General features: G+C 43.4%; 1 protein-coding gene across 1 annotated transcript in view; it reads left to right on the plus strand.

Annotated features, from left to right (window-relative positions):
• NUDCD1 (NudC domain containing 1) overlaps positions 1-17,985 on the plus strand; it is a 152,963-nt gene that overhangs the window by 87,908 nt on the left and 47,070 nt on the right. The window contains exon 6 of the mRNA XM_044295156.1: positions 7,626-7,833. Coding sequence (XP_044151091.1) covers positions 7,626-7,833 — 208 coding nt within the window. The remainder of the gene's footprint in view (positions 1-7,625; positions 7,834-17,985) is intronic.

Below are 17,985 nucleotides of genomic sequence, written 5' to 3' on the forward strand. Positions count from 1 at the left end.
ATAGCATTAAAAAATGCAACCCGTTTTTTGTTCCTAGGGGATCTTAAAGGGGTTATTTACCCACATCAGTAACCTTCATCTATCAGAATGGTGGTTGTGCAACCCCCTCCCCCTGCAATCCTTTTTGTAGCAGCTTATCCCCTGTCAGAATAAAGCCTCAGGTATGTTTCAGTCCCACATGCACGGCCCCTCTTCCTCCATATCTGCCATGGAGAAGGCGGTCTTGATGCCCCCATACACATTAATATCAGGCTCAATATTGTAGGTGCAGGAATTGGGACACAAAGGAGCGGCATGGAAGGGGAGAAATGTAATGGAGGTGGGAAGTTGCACATCAGGAAGAAAAATTGCACCCTATAACTGTCATCTCTCCTGTGTTCCGCCTTCAGTGACCCAAGGTGTGGTAAAGGAACTTTGCTTCATGTTATCACCCCTTTTTCCAGACGCAACCCATAGACAGGACTGGCGCTGTTTTTCTAACCTTGGAAACCTCTTTGAAGTAGATTCCCAGGAGGTTGATATTGATGACCTATCCTCAGGATAGGTTATCAGATCAGCAGGGGTCGACTTCTGGTCCCCTGCCAATTGGCTGTTTAAAGGAGACCAGTTTTACCAGTTTGCCACGGGCTCCTCACAGCCCATCAAGCACATCACCGTACATTATATATCGGCTGTAAATAATATTGCAGCTCAGGCCTGTTCAGTTATTGAGACTGAGCTGTAAGATTATATATATATATATAGTGGATATAAAAAGTCTACACATCTCTGTTAAAATGTCAGGTTTCTGTGCTGTACAAAAATCATTTCAGAACTTTTTCCACCTTTTAATGTGACCTATAAACTGTACCACTCAATTGAAAAACAAACTGAAATCTATTAGGGCTCTTTCACACCTGCGTTCTTTTCTTGCGGCATAGAGTTCCGTCGTCGGGGCTCTATGCCGGAAGAATCCTGATCAGTTTTATCCTAATGTATTCTGAATGGAGTGAAATCCGTTCAGGATGCATCAGGATGTCTTCAGTTCCGGAACGGAACGTTTTTTTTTCATGCTGCACTTTTTGCTCCGGCCAAAAATCCTGAAGACTTGCCGCAAGGCCGGATCCGGAATTAATGCCCATTGAAAGGCATTGATCCGGATCCGGCCTTAAGCTAAACGTCGTTTCGGCGCATTGCCGGATCCGACGTTTAGCTTTTTCTGAATGGTTACCATGGCTGCCAAGACGCTAAAGTCCTGGCAGCCATGGTAAAGTGTAGTGGGGAGCGGGGGAGCAGCATACTTACCGTCCGTGCGGCTCCCGGGGCGCTCCAGAGTGACGTCAGGGCGCCCCACGAGCATGGGGCGCTCTGACGTCACTCTGGAGCGCCCCGGGAGCCGCGTGGACTGTAAGGCCCCTTTCACACGGGCGAGTTTTCCGTGCGGGTGCGATCTGTGCGGCGAACGTATTGCACCCGCACTAAATCCTGACCCATTCATTTCTATGGGGCTGTTCACATGAGCGTTGTTTTTAACGCATCACTTGTGCGTTCAGTGGAAATCGCAGCATGCTCTATATTGTCCGATTTTGACGTGACGCAGGCCCCATAGAAGTGAATGGGGTGCGTGAAAATCGGATGGCATCCGCAAGCAAGTACGGATGCGGTGCGATTTGCACGCACGGTTGCTAGGAGACAATCGGGATGGAGACCCGATCATTATTATTTTTCCTTATAACATGGTTATAAGGGAAAATAATAGCATTCTGAATACAGAATGCATAGTAAAACAGCGCTAGAGGGGTTAAAAAAAAAGAAAAAATTTTTTAACTCACCTTAGTCCACTTGATCGCGAAGCCCGGCATCTCCTTGTGTCTCCTCTGCTGCTGAACAGGACCTGGGGTGAGCTGCTGCATTAAATAGAGGTTAAGGACCTTTGATGACGTCACTCCGGTCATCACATGGTCTTTTACCATGGTGAATCACCATGGTAAAAGATCATGTGACGTACCATGTGATGACCGGAGTGACGTCATCGCAGGTCCTTAACCGGTATTTAATGGAGCAGCTCACCCCAGGTCCTGTTCAGCGCAGAGGAGACACAAGGAGATGCCGGGCTTCGTGATCAAGTGGACTAAGGTGAGTTAAATTTTTATTTTTTTATTTTTAACCCCTCTAGCGCTGTTTTACTATGCATTCTGTATTCAGAATGCTATTATTTTCCCTTATAACCATGTTATAAGGGAAAATAATACAATCTTCAGAACATCAATCCCAAGAAGTTCAGGTTTGGGTACCAAACATGCGCGATTTTTCTCACGCGAGTGCAACGCATGACAATGTTTTGCACTCGCGCGGGAAAATCGCACATTTTCCCGCAACGCACCCGGCTCTTATCCGGGCAAAAAAACTGACGCCCGTGTGAAAGAGGCCTAAGTATACCGCTCCCACTATGGCAACCAGGACTTTAATAGCGTCCTGGCTGCCATAGTAACACTGAAAGCATTTTGAAGACGGATCCGTCTTCAAATGCTTTCAGTACACTTGCGTTTTTCCGGATCCGGCGTGTAATTCCGGCAAGTGGAGTACACGCCGGATCCGGACAACGCAAGTGTGAAAGAGGCCTTAGGTGGAGGGAAGTAAAAAAAAAAATAAATAATGTGGATGCATAAGTGTGCACACCCTCTTATAACTGGGGATGTAGCTGTGTTCAGAATTAAGCAATCACAATAAAAATCATGTTAAATAGGAGTCAGCATACACCGGCCATCATTTAAAGTGCCTCTGATTAACCCAAAATAAAGTTCAGCTGCTCTAATTGGTCTTTCCTGAAATTTTCTTAGGCTACTTTCACACCTGCGTTCAGGTGTCCGCTCGTGAGCTCCGTTTGAAGGGGCTCACAAGCAGCCCTGAACGCAGCGGTCTGGCCCTAATGCATTCTCAGTGGAGGCGGATCCACTGAGAATGCATCCGTCTGCCAGCGCTCAGCCTCCGCTCCACTCAGTGAGCGGACACCTGAACGCTGCAAGCAGCGTTCGGGTGTCCGCCTGGCCGTGCGGAGGCGAATGGATCCGTTCCGACTTACAATGTAAGTCAATGGGGACGGATCCGCTTGAAGATGACACCATATGGCTCAATCTTCAAGCGGCTCCGTCCCCCATTGACTTTCAATGTAAAGTCTGAACGGATCCGCTCAGGCTACTTTCACACTTAGAAAATTTTTCTAAGTTCTAATGCAGACGGATCCGTTCTGAACGGAGCCACCGTCTGCATTAATATGAGCGGATCCGTTCAGAACGGATCCGATCGAACGCTAGTGTGAAAGTAGCCTAAGTCGCATCCCACAGCAGAAGCCATGGTCCACAGAGAGCTTCCAAAACATCTGTGAGATCTCATTGCTAAAAGGTAGCAGTCAGGAGAAGGGTACAAAAGAATGTCCAAGGCATTAGATATACCATGGAAGACAGTGAAGACAGTCATCATCAAGTGGAGAAAATATGGCACAACAGTGACATTACCAAGAACTGGACGTCCCTCCAAAATTGATGAAAAGACAAGAAGAAAACTGGTCTGGGAGGCGACCAAGAGGCCTACAGCAACATTAGAGGAGCTGCAAGAATATCTGGCAAGTACTGGCTGTGTGGTACATGTGACAACAATCTCCCGTATTCTTCATATGTCTGGGCTATGGGGTAGAGTGGCAAGACGACAGCCTTTTCTTATGAAGAAAAACATCCAAGCCAGGCTACATTTTGCAAAAACACATCTGAAGTCTCCCAAAAGCATGTGGGAAAAGGTGTTATGGTCTGATGAAACCAAGGTTGAACTTTTTGGCCATAATTACAAAAGATATGTTTGGCCCAAAAACAACACTGCACATCACCAAAAGAACACCATCCCCACAGTGAAGCATGGCGGTGGCAGCATCATGCCAAGGGGCTGTTTTTCTTCAGCTGGAACTGGGGCCTTAGTTAAGCTGGAGGGGATTATGAACAGTTCCAAATACCGGTCAATATTGGCACAAAACCTTCAGGCTTCTGCTAGAAAGCTGAACAGGAACTTCATCTTTTAGCATGACAACGACCCAAAGCATACATCCAAATCAACAAAGGAATGGCTTCACCAGAAGAAGATTAAAGTTTTGGAATGGCCCAGCCAGAGCCCAGACCTGAATCCGATTGAAAATCTGTGGGGTGATCTGAAGAGGGCTGTGCACAGGAGATGCCCTCGCAATCTGACAGATTTGGAGTGTTTTTGCCAAGAAGAGTGGGCAAATCTTGCCAAGTCAAAATGTGCCATGCTGATCGACTCATACCCAAAAAGACTGAGGGCCAGATTTATCATGACTCTGACAGCTCACTCCACTTTAACATATGGCTAAAGTCAGTTTTAGCCAAGTCAGATTTATGATCGTCCCTTTAAGACTGTAATAAATGTGGTTTGACGGTAGCAGTTTATCCGTCAGTAAGCAGCTTTACAAAAGTCGCACGTTTTTATGAAAAAGTCGCACGTTTTTATGAAAAAGTCGCACGTTTTTATGAAAAAGTCGCATGTTCTATTAAAAAGTCTCATAAGATAAGCATGGTCCTCACTGGAGTGAAATTGCGACTTTTTAGCGACTTTTTAAATAGTCCCAATAGTAAATCTGTCTAGAGATTCATTTACATAAGAAAACACGCCCACTTTCAGAAAACTGGCGAGCATAGTGCAGAGCAGAAAAAAGTCGCAAATTTTTGCGCAGTTTAAGCGATTGCGCAAAAAATTGCGACTTTTTCACTCCATTATTCTGACTTCAGCTAATGATAAATCTGGCCCTGAGTGCTGTAATAAAATCAAAAGGTGCTTCAACAAAGTATTAGTTTAGGGCAGGGGTGCACAACCTTTTCTGGTTGGGGGCCACATTGTCAGCCTGAACCAATTCCAAGGGCCGAAAGTAAAACTTAAAGGGGTATTACCAATTGAAATAATGTATTTTTGGCATATTGAACATACAGTATATACTATAAATGTCTAGTTACCGTTCTAGGACTCCCATCTAATAGGAGAATACATGAAAGATACATGTAAGAAGCCATAAGACATAGACCTACATGTCTTTTTTACCAGATGTTTGGGGGCCGCACAGAATGGTATCGAGTGCCGCATGTGGCCCCCGGGGCGCAGGTTGTGCACCCCTGGTTTAGGGTGTGCAGACTTATGCGACCGTATTATTTTATTTTTATATTTTTTCTTCCCTCTACCTAAAAGATTTTAGTTTGTTTTTCAATTGAGTTGTACAGTTTATAGGTCACATTAAAGGTGGAAAAAGTTCTGAAATGATTTATCTTTGTCTCATTTTTTTTTACATCACAGAAACCTGACATTTTAACAGGGGTGTGTAGACTTTTTATATCCAGTGTTTGTGTGTGTGTGTGTATATGTGTATATGTGTGTATATATATATATATATATATATATATATATATAAAAAATGTTTACACAATTAAAGCATTTTTGAAAAAAAAAATCATGTTTTCATGTCGTCATTTTTTGCGAGCCATAATTTTTGTTTTTTTGGCAATAGTCTTGTGTGAGGGCTCTTTTTTTTTTGTAGGAGAAGTTTGCGTTTTTATTGGTACCATTTGAAGGTACATACAGCTTTTTAATTGCGTTATATTGTGATTTTTGGCATAATTTTTTTGCAGAGTTCATCTGATGAGATCAATCATAGGATAGTTTTATGGAACCGGTCGTTTCAGATGCAGTGATCCCTAATATGTATTTTCTTTTCCTGAAGGACACATATCTTGCCCCTAGAGAGAGTGAGGATACGAAATATGTACTCACCCCACTAATACTCATTGCAGTCTGCGCAGATCAGTTTTTATCTCTAAGGAATGGTCTACTAGGGCGATATAGGATTTTTTTTATATAGAATCAGGTTCCAGACGGGGTCGCCTTCTCCGGGGAGGTTTTCAATGGTAAGGGTTTAAAGGCCCGGGTAACACCGCCTGGGGCGACAGTTATCATTCCCTGTTTACGTGGCTATCCCTTTGTTACTATCACAGCGACCTCGTTCAGACATCACACCGATCCTGGTATCGGTAGGACCATCTAGTTCTTTCCCATATCGCAAGGTGTGTTAGTACCACTGTGTACTCCCATTCTCCATTCTAACTCCCTTTACAATGTGCAAGACACATCATTAGGGGACAACTTATTGGTTCTCATAGTGATCATTTTCAGATTTTAAGGTTAATAATAAAAATTATGTTGTAAAGCTATTAACCCCTTGTCCCACCACAATGCTAAAATTTGGTTTCACTTTTTTTGCAGTAAACCTTTATTTAAAGAGGACCTTTCACCGATTATTACACTGTGAACTAAGTATACAGACCTGGAGAGCGGCGCCCGGGGATCTCACTGCACTTACTATTATCCCTGGGCGCCGCTCCGTTCTCCCGCTATGCCCTCCGGTATCTCCGCTCACTAAGTTATAGTAGGCGGAGATTTCAGTCACTAAGTTATGGTAAGCGGAGTCTGCCCTTGTTCTGCCCTAACGCTGGCCAATCGCAGCGCAGAGCTCACAGCCTGGGAGGTTATTTTTTCCCAGGCTGTGAGCTCTGCAATGCGATTGGCCAGCGCTACAGAAGAACAAGGGCAGACTCCGCCTACTATAACTTAGTGACCGGAGATACCGGAGGGCATAGCAGGAGAACGGAGCGGCGCCCAGGGATAATAGTAAGTGCAGTGAGATCCCCGGGCGTCGCTCTCCATGTCTGTATTCTTAGTTCACAGTGTCATAATCGGTGAAAGGTCCTCTTTAAATCATATTTTTGCCACATTTTAGTTCCCCAAGGGATGTGTAGCCGTTTGGTTGCTTTCATAATACACTGCACTGCTTATGTAGTACATTGTATTATGCTGTCAGTTGGAAACTAATAGGCATACACTGAGGGCAGACCTAGGGGTTTCCGTTAAAAACCTGGACACTATGTAAATCAGCACCTAATGATCACATTCTTAGGGATCCAGTTGGTGACAGAGGAAGCCCCACCCCTCCGTAACCTATTAGATGCTGCAGCCGCTATTGACCACGGCATCTAAGGAATTAAACAAGGGTTTAACAAAGTTGAATGCAAGCATGGTGGTAAAATTCTCAAATAGATTAAACGTGCATTTCGGTTCTGTCCGTCCCATAAATTTTAAAAGGAGTTCGCAGCAATTTTATGATAGTTTTATACGAGTGGATTCACCCCCCACTACTTGTTCCCAGCAGGAAAATTATGCTTTTGGTCTAACCAATGGAGTCTAAAACTTGATATAGGCGGTGACATCACCAGTCCTGCCCCTATGTACCCCGCCACCTCTTTATACCCAGTGTCTGCTGTCTAGACCCTTCCTTTTGTGTGCATGAGACAGTACAATAGACCTTTATTAATCTTAAGTCTACTAGTAACATGGTCACATTTCCTTTTACTGTAGGCTGTAAAGTGAGATTCCTTTTTTTGGGGGGGTGGGGGGGGCATTTGTCCACAGAGTAACATATTTGACAAAAAGAATTCCTATTTTGATAATAATGTCAGACTATGAGAAAATGAAAGGTTGCATCTTGTAGTCAGTCATTGACATGTCTTGTGGTTATGTTTTTTTTTTTTTTTTAAATATAGAGCCCCTTTATATTTGGCAGCAGACAGCGGAGGACGTGACCCTCACTTTCCCCCTTCCCGATGGCATCACCAAAGAGCACATTGGGGTCCATTTTTCTCCTGATCACTTCAGTATATCATTAAAGGAACAGGACCCATTTCTGAAAGGACAGCTTTACTCCGTGATTGATCATGAAAGCAGCGTCTGGATTATAACAGATGAAAGAAGGTACGGCTCTTCTTCCTCCATTTATAGCTCCAGTTATAATAGATCTGAATATTGTTCTTCCCTTCCTTATGTTACACATATCAAATCTGGTCTCCGCAGTCTGTTCTGTTGAGCGCTTCCCTTGAGTGTAGTAGTATTACCTGTCCTGTTCCCTGAAGATATTTTTTACATGCTCTTAAATGGATAGCATGCTTATAGGGGTTTTCTGAGATTTTAATACTGATGACCTCTCCTCGGGACACCCACTGATCAGCAGTTTGAGAAGTCACCGGCGGTCCTGTGAGCAGCTGATCGGTGCGGGGTCCCGGGTGGCTGACCACCGATCAGATACTGATGGCCTATCCAGAAGATGGGTCATTTGTATAAAGATCACGGAAAACCCTTTTAAGCAACTTTTTTTTATTTTAGCTCTTAAAGGTTTTTTTGGGGAATAAAATATTGATTACTTTTATTTCTAAAGTGGTTGTCTCGTCCGAGGGGCGCTCTGCCCTGATTCCATCTAGACGGGGGAAATATAATATTACAGGGTGGCCGTTTAGATAGCTGTCCACGGACAGAGATGGGCAAAGTATAAACTGCTAGTGATGCTTGGTCGATGGTCACAAGGTGGTGCCCTTGATTGGATACCTTGAAGAGCACGTTGTGCAGTGTGTGGGTGAGCCTTATCTTGTTGGAACAAACCCTTTAAAGGGGTATTCCGGTAGGTACAAGTTATCCCCTTTCCATAACTATCAGATCAGTGAGGGTCCCAGCGGTAGAACCTCCACCGATCACAAGAACAGGGGCCCTATAACCCCTGCAGACCATTTGTTGCTCCCCTAAAATGTCCAAAACAGCTAGTGGCACATGTGCGCAGCCGCTCCATTCATTTCCATGGGAGTTCCAGAGATAGGTGAGCGCTGTACTCGGCTATCTCGGGAACTCCCATAGAAATGAATGGAGCGACTGCGCACTTGTAGGGGAGAAGCAAGGGGGTACAGGGCCCCCGTTCTTGTGATCGGTGGAGGTCCCAGCGGTAGGTCCCCCACAGATCTGATAGTTATCCCCTATCCTGTGGATAGGGGATAACTTGTACATACTGTAATATCGCTTTAAGTCCATATTTGCCCCATTTTCACTGTGCATGGGACAACTGTACATTGCACAGAAAGAGTGTCCTTGCTGTGATGGTGTCTCCTCCTGTGTCATGGCCACTGTGCAATGTGCATTCTGCAGAGAAATAGAGTTTCTACATACAGCAGCACTCAGGTCAGCAAACATCAATCTGTTCCAATTGTTAAGGGTACTTTCACACTTGCGTCGCCGGAACTGCCTGCCGGATCCGTCAAAACGCATGCAAACTAATGGCATTTGTCAGACGGATCAGGATTCTGATCCTTATGACAAATGCATTGAAATGCTGGATCAGTCTTTCCGGTGTCATCCGGAAAAACGGATCTGGCATTTATTTTTTTCACATTTTTTGCGGTCTGAGAATGCGCAGACCGCAATGCTGGATCCGTTTTGCCGGAACACTCGGGGCAGTTGCAGAGCCTCTAGGTGTAATAGCGACGCCCCCGTTGCTCCTAGAGGATCTTTTGCATAATATTTAAACATCTTTTTTCCTCAGCAATGCGGCCACATATGAACATGAGACCAACACAGACGCCTTCAGCTGCCAAGCGCACATGCAACAGGTCAGCCAGTTTCATAGGTACAAAACTGCTGACAGATGCCCTTTAAAAGGTTTATCCCATGATTGAAAAAATCGAAAATCAGACATCATATAGTACATGGCAGTACCTTTCTACCAAAGCTAAAGCCAGTCCTGTATCTCACCTGGGTCCAGAGATCTCAACATTCACTGCTCCAATTGCTCTGACAGATTATCTTTAGCCAGCAGCTCAGGGGTGTGTCCTTTCTGCTGCAGCTCTCTCCTTGTAACTGTCACAGCTTCTAACAGAACATATGGCTGGTGGTAGTTGAAGCTTTTAAACTGAGCACTATTGACCAGCTCAGTGAAACGGACAAAAAAAATAAGGAAAAGAACAGATAAATTTTATTAAAGGCCTCATGCACACGACCGTTGTGTGTTTTGCGGTCCGCAAATCGCGGATCTACAAAACACGGATGGCGTCCGTGTGCGTTCTGCAATTTGCGGAAAGGCACGGACAGCCTTTAATATAACTGCCTATTGTTGTCCGCGGACAAGAATAGGACAGGTTATATATTTTTTGCGGGGCCACTGAAAGGAGCCACAGATGCAGACGGCACACGGAGTGCTGTCCGCATCTTTTGCGGCCCCATTGAAGTGACTAGGTCCACATCTGAGCCGCCAAAACTGCGGCTTGGAAGCGGACCCAAACAACGGCCGTGTGCATGAGGCCTAACTCAGTGGCTATGCTAAATTTTTTATTACATTCAATTACAAAAGTATCCAGATCCAAGCGCTTGTTTGAAAACTGTAGAATGTGCTTCGTGACACAGTCCCTTTCTGATCACTTCCCGTGTAATATAACATTGTAGCTCATAGAGGGGGCTCCTCAGTAGGACACCTGTATGCCTCCATAGGCCATATGGACAAGGATTGACTAAATTAGAAAAAATAAAATTACATCCCAGGGAACCCCTTTAACCCCTGCTATACAAACCTGGACATGATGGGATTCAGACGAAAACATTTCATTAGAAACTCTCAGTAGAGCAGCCTCAAGTTTTGGGCCTGTAACATGAACTGATCATATCTAGGCTCAGAAGTAAAATGTGTGTTTCACAGTTTGAATGCACTTTTAACCCCTTAAGGACCCGCGCCGTACATGTACAGCGCAAGGTCAGCCGGGTGCTGGGACAGGATCGCGGGAGAATCGGGGCACCATGGCTGCTCTTACCGATGGGCATCCATGCCGGGTAAGAGCAGCATGGTGTCTTTCTGCCTCCCTGCAGCTCCAAGCAATGCGATTGGCTGGTCAATGAAGAGCGGCATATCGCAGCGCCAGAAGCAGAAGGAAGCGGGGGGGGGTTCATGGGGAGGTGACCGGTGCTGAACTAGTCAGCTCCGGTCTCCTCCGAGGTCAGGCAGGGGACTCCAGTGTTTGGCACCCAGCTCCCCTGTCCTTTTTCTATGGATGCTATTTGCTCCGTATTTTTGGGTAATTTTTATTTTTAATTTTTTTACAATTTTCCAGCTCTGCACCACTTTTTCTGCATGCGAGCTGTGAACGCCAAGTGATGATCAGTCCGTAAACCACTGTTCAGCACCTGGGCTCATTTTTTTGGTGCAGATATATATATTTTTTTCATCTGTTTTTATTTTTATTTTTTGAAGTAATAGTTAGAATTATTTATATATATATGTTGATTTTTAAATAGTGTTCTTTTTTAAGTACCAATTTTCTTACTGGTCGCTTTTGTGCTCCGTTTTCTTTTTTTTCTTTCTTTCTTTTTTATTTTTGGTGTAAAAAATACATTTAGTGTTAAATAGAAATCAATTTTAGGTAGTGTTAGTGTAGACTTTTGCACGCACATAATATCTGTGTCCTGCACCTGCTAAGCACTGATCAGAAACATCAATTTTTCTGATTGGTCTCCTTAGATAAAAAGTGAAAAAATACAAAATGCATTCAACACATGTTGATACAGGCCTGTACTTTTTATCTAAGGAGTGCTGCGTTACATTTATTTGGATTGTCTTTGGACCCCAGGACCCAGGGGAAAACGCTGGCACCTGAATCATTTGCATCACTTGAAGTGAGGAGTGCTGCCCTGCCATCCTTTGGATATAGATAGATAGATTTTTGCACCCACGCAACATCTTTGTTCGTGTGCATCCTGCAATTTTCCTTTTTTTAAACTTTTTTTTCTCTAATTCTTTTCTCTATATTTCAAATTTATTACAAGCCCCTATAGGTGTGAAAACACAACATTCACGCCCCAATAAAATAAAAATGGCCTGTCCGTCCCACCGAGTATACTCAGCTGAAGAGGCATACGCCATGCTTGCCTCCAATACTGAATCAGCCAGTGAGGGAGAAGAGGATGCCAGTTTCCTCTACCCCCTCATCATCATCATCATTATCATCCGCTGATGAGGGACCCTCTAGAAGGCGCCCCGGAACAACAGCTGAGGCAGCCCCCCAGAGTTAGCGCAATATGGATCCCACCCCCTGACGATTATCTGTCCCAAATTCCGGATATTGAGGGCAGGTCCGCAATACAAATAGACTGTGCGGCCTTCACTGATCTTCTTTAAAGATTTTGCTAATTTATCGTGGCCCAAACCAATTTATACGCCTAACAATTTATTGATCAGAACCCTACATCGGCATACGCCAGACCCCTAGGTTGAAGCAGAGATGAAGAAGTTTTGGGGACATAGTGCCCACCCCAAATCGACACAACATTTGACCGTCTGTTCAGGGTTAGGCCTGTCATTGATCACTTTAACACCAGGTTTGCTGAGGTGTACAACCCAGATAAAAATGTCAGTGTAGATGAGTCCCTGTTACTTTTTAAAGGGAGGATTAGATTCCGCCTGTACCTGCCTAACACACGGGCAAGGTATGGAATAAAGAAATACTCTGTGAGAGTAGCTCCGGGTACACCCACAAGTTTCGCATTTACGAAGGGAAAGATTCCCGGATAGAACCACCAGAATGCCCCCCCCCCCCCCCAATCCTAGGAGTTAGTGGGAAGATCGTGTGGGAATTACTGCACCCACTGCTGGATAAGGGTTACCACCTCTATGTGGATAACTATTATACCAGCATACCCCTATTCAGGTCCCTAACTTTCAGAGCTCCCGTGGCTTGCGGCACAGTGCGCAAAAATCAGAGAGGCCTCCCTAGATCCCTGGTAGGGCAACCACTGAGAAGTGGTGAAAGTAGGGCTCTCCTGCATGAGAACATGCTGGTGGTTAAGTACAAGGTCAAGAGGGACGTCCCTGTACTGCCCACCATTCACACGAACGCCAGCTCCCATGCTCCTGTACGAGGTACCACAACCACTACCCCCAAACCAGTTTGTATCCTGGACTACAACAGGCACATGGGAGGGGTGGATCTTTCAGATCAACTTCTGGAGCCCTACAGTCCCACACGAAAAACGAAAGTGTGGTACAAAAAGCTAGCCGTACATATTGTACAGGTGGCAATGTGCAATGCGTACGTGCTATTTCAGTCTGCAGGCCACACAGGAACTTTCCTTCAGTTCCAAGAAGTGGTTATCAAGGCTATACATTTTCAAAGCCAGGCCGGGGAGGGTCCCAGTACTTCAGGAAGTCGTGATGCCGTGTTGTACCAGGGCAACATTTTCCAGGTCAAGTCCCCCAGACAGAAAGGAAGGGAAGGACCCAAAAAAGATGCAGGGTGTGTTCCAAAAGGGGGATAAGGAAAGACACTATTTACCACAGCGAAACCTGCCCTGAAAAACCCCACCTGTCCATGCAGGAGTGCTTCAGAATCTACCACTCATCCATGGAGTATAGATTTAATTTCATCCATGATGTACCCTGTAGTTTTACCACCTTATATCTCTGATTTAGTCTGCATAACTTACAGATCCACTTTTCACCAACCACTACATATTCATTTCTGTGAAACACCTGTTAGGCCCCTTGCAGACGAGCGTGTCCGGATGCGTTCAGTGCAAACTGCGTGATTTCGCAAGCAAGTCCATTCAGTTTTGTTTGCGATAGCGTTCAGTTGTTCAGTTTTTATCGCGCGGGTGCAATGCTATTTTATGCGTTTTGCACTTGCTTGCGAATGCGATTTTTCACGCAGCTCCATTCACTTCTCTGGGGCCAGAGTTGCGTGAAAGTCGCAGAATATAGAACATGCTGCGATTTTCACGCAACGCACAAGTGATGCGTGAAAACCGACGCACATGTACACATGTACCCATTGAAATGAATAAGTCCGGATTCCGTGCGGGCGCAATGTGTTCGCATCACGCATTGCACCCACGCGGAATACTTGCTTGTGTGAAAGGGGCCTTAGGTCGAAAGTGCCCTTTCCACCCCTTAAAATGTTCGTACAGGGGTGCTCTTTCCAAAATGTGGTCACTTCTTGGGGTTTTTAATTTCTGGGGACCCCAGGAATCTTTTAAATGCAACATGGCACCTAAAATCAATGCCAATTCAGGTTTGCAAAATATATATTTTGCTGTTTGACTCTAGAGTCCTGCCATGTGCCCATACATCATTTTTTGAGCACATATGGGGTGTTGCCGTATTCGGGAAGGGGGGAATAGGAACAAAATGTGGGGTGCATTTTGTCCTGTTACCCTTTGGGAAAGTGAAAAATGTGGGTGCAAAGCAACTTTTTTTTGTGAAAAAAATTCTATTTTTCATTTTCACTGCCAAGTGTTTCCTAATTCTAGGAAACACCTTTGAGGTCAAAGTGCTCACTATACACCTTGAAAGATTCCTTGTAGGGTGTAGTTTCCAAAATGGGGTCACTTTTTGGGGGTTTCCACTGTAGGGCCACCACAGGGTGTCTACATATGCGACATAGCTCCCAATTACCATTCCAGCTAAATCCGCTCTCCTAAAGCCATATGGTGCTCCTTCCCATCTGAAGCCTGCTGTGCGCCCATACATCAGTTTTTGAGCACATATGGGGTATTTCTGTAAACTTCAGATTCAGGGTATTAGATTTTGAGAGTTGTTTGGCTGTTAACCCTTGATGTGTTGCAGAAAAAATAGATTAAAATTAAAAATCTGCTAAAAAAAAGTTTAATTTTGAAATTTCATTCCCATTTTCCTTTAATTCTCGTGGGACACCTAAAGGGTTAACAACGTTTGTAAAAATCAGTTTTGAATAGCTTGGGTGTAGTTTCTAAAATGGGGCCATTTATGGGTGGTTTCTAATATGTAAGCCCCACAAAGTGACTTCCCAACCGAACTGGTCCTTAAAAAAATTGGGTATTGGAAATTTTCTCAAAAATTTTAAGATTTGCTTCTAAACTTCTAAGCCTTCTAACGTCCCAAAAATTATAAAATTAAATTTTCAAAATGATCCAAACATGAAGTAGACATATGGGGAATGTAAAGTAATAACTATTTTTGGAGGTATTACTATGTATTATAAAAGTAGAGAAATTTAAATTTGCTAATTTTTCCAAATTGTTTGTAAATTTGGTCTTTTTTTTATAAATGAAAATGAAATATTTTGACTCAAATTTACCACTGTCATAAAGTACTATATGTGACGAGAAAACATTCTCAGAATGGCCTGGGCCTGGATAAGTAAAAGTGCTTTAAAGTTATCACCACATAAAGTGACACTGGTCAGATTTGCTAAAAATGGCCGAGTCCTTAACCCCCTTAAGGACTTAGGACGTACCGGTACGTCATGTGTTGTTCAGATCACCGCCGCCCAGCGGGCGGTGATCGGAACCCGGTGCCTGCTCAAATCATTGAGCAGGCACCTTGGCTAAATGCATGGGGGGGGGTCCCGTGAGATCCTGCCCCCTGTGAGATCCTGCCCCCTGGAGCTCACAGGCCGGAAGCTGTATGTATACAGAAGTATTGGAATGCATTGTAAAGGATTAGACCCCCAAAAGTACCAAAGTGGGACAAAAAATAAAGTGAAAAAAAAAGTGGAAAAAATAAAGTTTTCCCCCCCCCCAAAAAATTGAAAGTTTCAAGTAAAAATAAACAAAAACATAATTTTCCCCAAATAAAGTAATAAAAAAATTGGTAAAAAATAGGGGGGGGGAATCAAAAAATTATACATATTAGGTATCGCCGCGTCCGTATCGACCGGCTCTATAAACATATCACATGACCTAACCCCTCAGATGAACACCGTAAAAAATAAAAACTATGCTAAATAAACCATAGTACCAATCTAACCGTCACCTCATCCCGCAAAAAATGAGCCCCTACCTGAGACAATCACCCAAAAAATAAAAAAAACTATGGCTCAGAATATGGAGACACTAAAACATCATTTTTTTTTTTGTTTTAAAAAAGCTGTTATTGTGTAAAACTTACATAAATAAAAAAAAGTATACATATTAGTTATCGCCGCGTCCGTATCAACCGGCTCTATAAAAATATCACATGACCTAACCCCTCAGATGAACACCGTAAAAAATGTAAAATAAAAACTGTGCTAAATAAACAATTTTTTATCACCTTACATCACAAAAAGTGTAATAGCAAACAATAAAAAAGTCACACGCACCCCAAAATAGTGCCAATAAAACCGTCATCTCATCCCGCAAAAATCATACCCAACCCAAGGTAATCGCTCAAAAACTGAAAAAATTATGGCTTTCAGACTATGGAAACACTAAAACATGATTTTTTTTGGCTTAAAAAAAATAAATCATTGTGTAAAATTTACATAAATAAAAAAGTATACATATTAGGTATCGCCGCATCCGTGACAACCTGGTCTATAAAAATATCACATGATCTAACTTGTCAGATGAATGTTGTAAATAACAAAAAATAAAAACTGTGCCAAAACAGCTATTTCTTGTTATCTTGCCTCACAAAAAGTGTAATATAGAACAACCAAAAATCATATGTACCCTAAACTAGTACCAACAATACTGCCACCCTACCCCGTAGTTTCTAAAATGGGTCCACTTTTTGGGAGTTTCTACTCTGAGTGCATCAGGGGGGCTTCAAATGGGACATGGTGTCAAAAAAAACAGTCCAGCAAAATCTGCCTTCCAACCGTATGGCATTCCTTTCCTTCTGCGCCCTGCCGTGTGCCCGTACAGCGGTTTACGACCGCATATGGGGTGTTTCTGTAAACTACAGAATCTGGGCCATAAATATTGAGTTTGGTTTGGCTGTTAACCCTTGCTTTGTAACTGGAAAAAAATTATAAAAATGGAAAATCTGCCAAAAAAGTGAAATTTTGAAATTGTATCTCTATTTTCCATTAATTCTTGTGGAACACCTAAAGGGTTAACAAAGTTTGTAGAATCAGTTTTGAATACCTTGAGGGGTGTAGTTTCTTAGGTGGGGTCACTTTTATGGAGTTTCTACTAGGGCTGCATCAGGGGGCTTCAAATGGGACATGGTGTCAAAAAAAACAGTCCAGCAAAATCTGCCTTCCAAAAACCGTATGGCATTCCTTTCCTTCTGCGCCCTGCCGTGTGCCCGTACAGCAGTTTACGACCACATATGGGGTGTTTCTGTAAACTACAGAATCTGGGCCATAAATATTGAGTTTGGTTTGGCTGTTAACCCTTACTTTGTAACTGGAAAAAAATTATTAAAATGGAAAATCGGCCAAAAAAGTGAAATTTTGAAATTGTATCTCTATTTTCCATTAATTCTTGTGTGAACACCTAAAGGGTTAACAAAGTTTGTAAAATCAGTTTTGAATACCTTGAGGGGTGTAGTTTATAGAATGGGTCATTTTTGGGTGGTTTCTATTATGCAAGCCTCGCAAAGTGACTTCAGACCTGAACTGGTCCCTAAAAATTGGGTTTTGGAAAATTTCTGAAAAATTTCAAGATTTGCGTCTAAACTTCTAAGCCTTGTAACATCCCCAAAAAAAATATCATTCCCAAAATGATCCGAACATGTAGACATATGGAGAATGTAAAGTAATAACTATTTTGGGAGGTATTACTATGTATTATAGAAGTAGAGAAATTGAAACTAGGAAATTTGCAATTTTTTACAAATTTTTGGTAAATTTGGTATTTTTTTTATAAATAAAAATTTATTTTTTTGACTTCATTTTACCAGTGTCATGAAGTACAATATGTGACGAAAAAACAATCTCAGAATGGCCTGGATAAGTCAAAGCGTTTTAAAGTTATGACCACTTAGGGCTGTTTCACACGAGCGAGTCCATTGTGGGAATCGCGCTCCGTGTGCGAGTGTGATCCTCCGCTCTGGATTTGCAGGAGCGCACGGCATTATCATGATTTATAATGCTATGTGTCTCTGCATGGCCTTGATTCTGTCAGTATGATTCTGTAGAAATAGGGTCAAGCAGAGGCACATAGCATTATAAATCATGATAATGCCGTGCGCTCCTGCAAATCCAGAGCGGAGGATCACACTCGCACACGGAGCGCGATTCCCGCAATGGACTCGCTCGTGTGAAACAGCCCTTAAAGTGACACTGGTCAGATTTGCAAAAAATGGCCGTGTCTTTAAGGTGAAATAGGGCTGAGTCCTTAAAGGGAGTCTGTCACCAC

The sequence above is a fragment of the Bufo gargarizans genome, chromosome 5 (assembly GCF_014858855.1).
Source record: "Bufo gargarizans isolate SCDJY-AF-19 chromosome 5, ASM1485885v1, whole genome shotgun sequence".
NCBI classification, from domain to species: domain Eukaryota; kingdom Metazoa; phylum Chordata; class Amphibia; order Anura; family Bufonidae; genus Bufo; species Bufo gargarizans.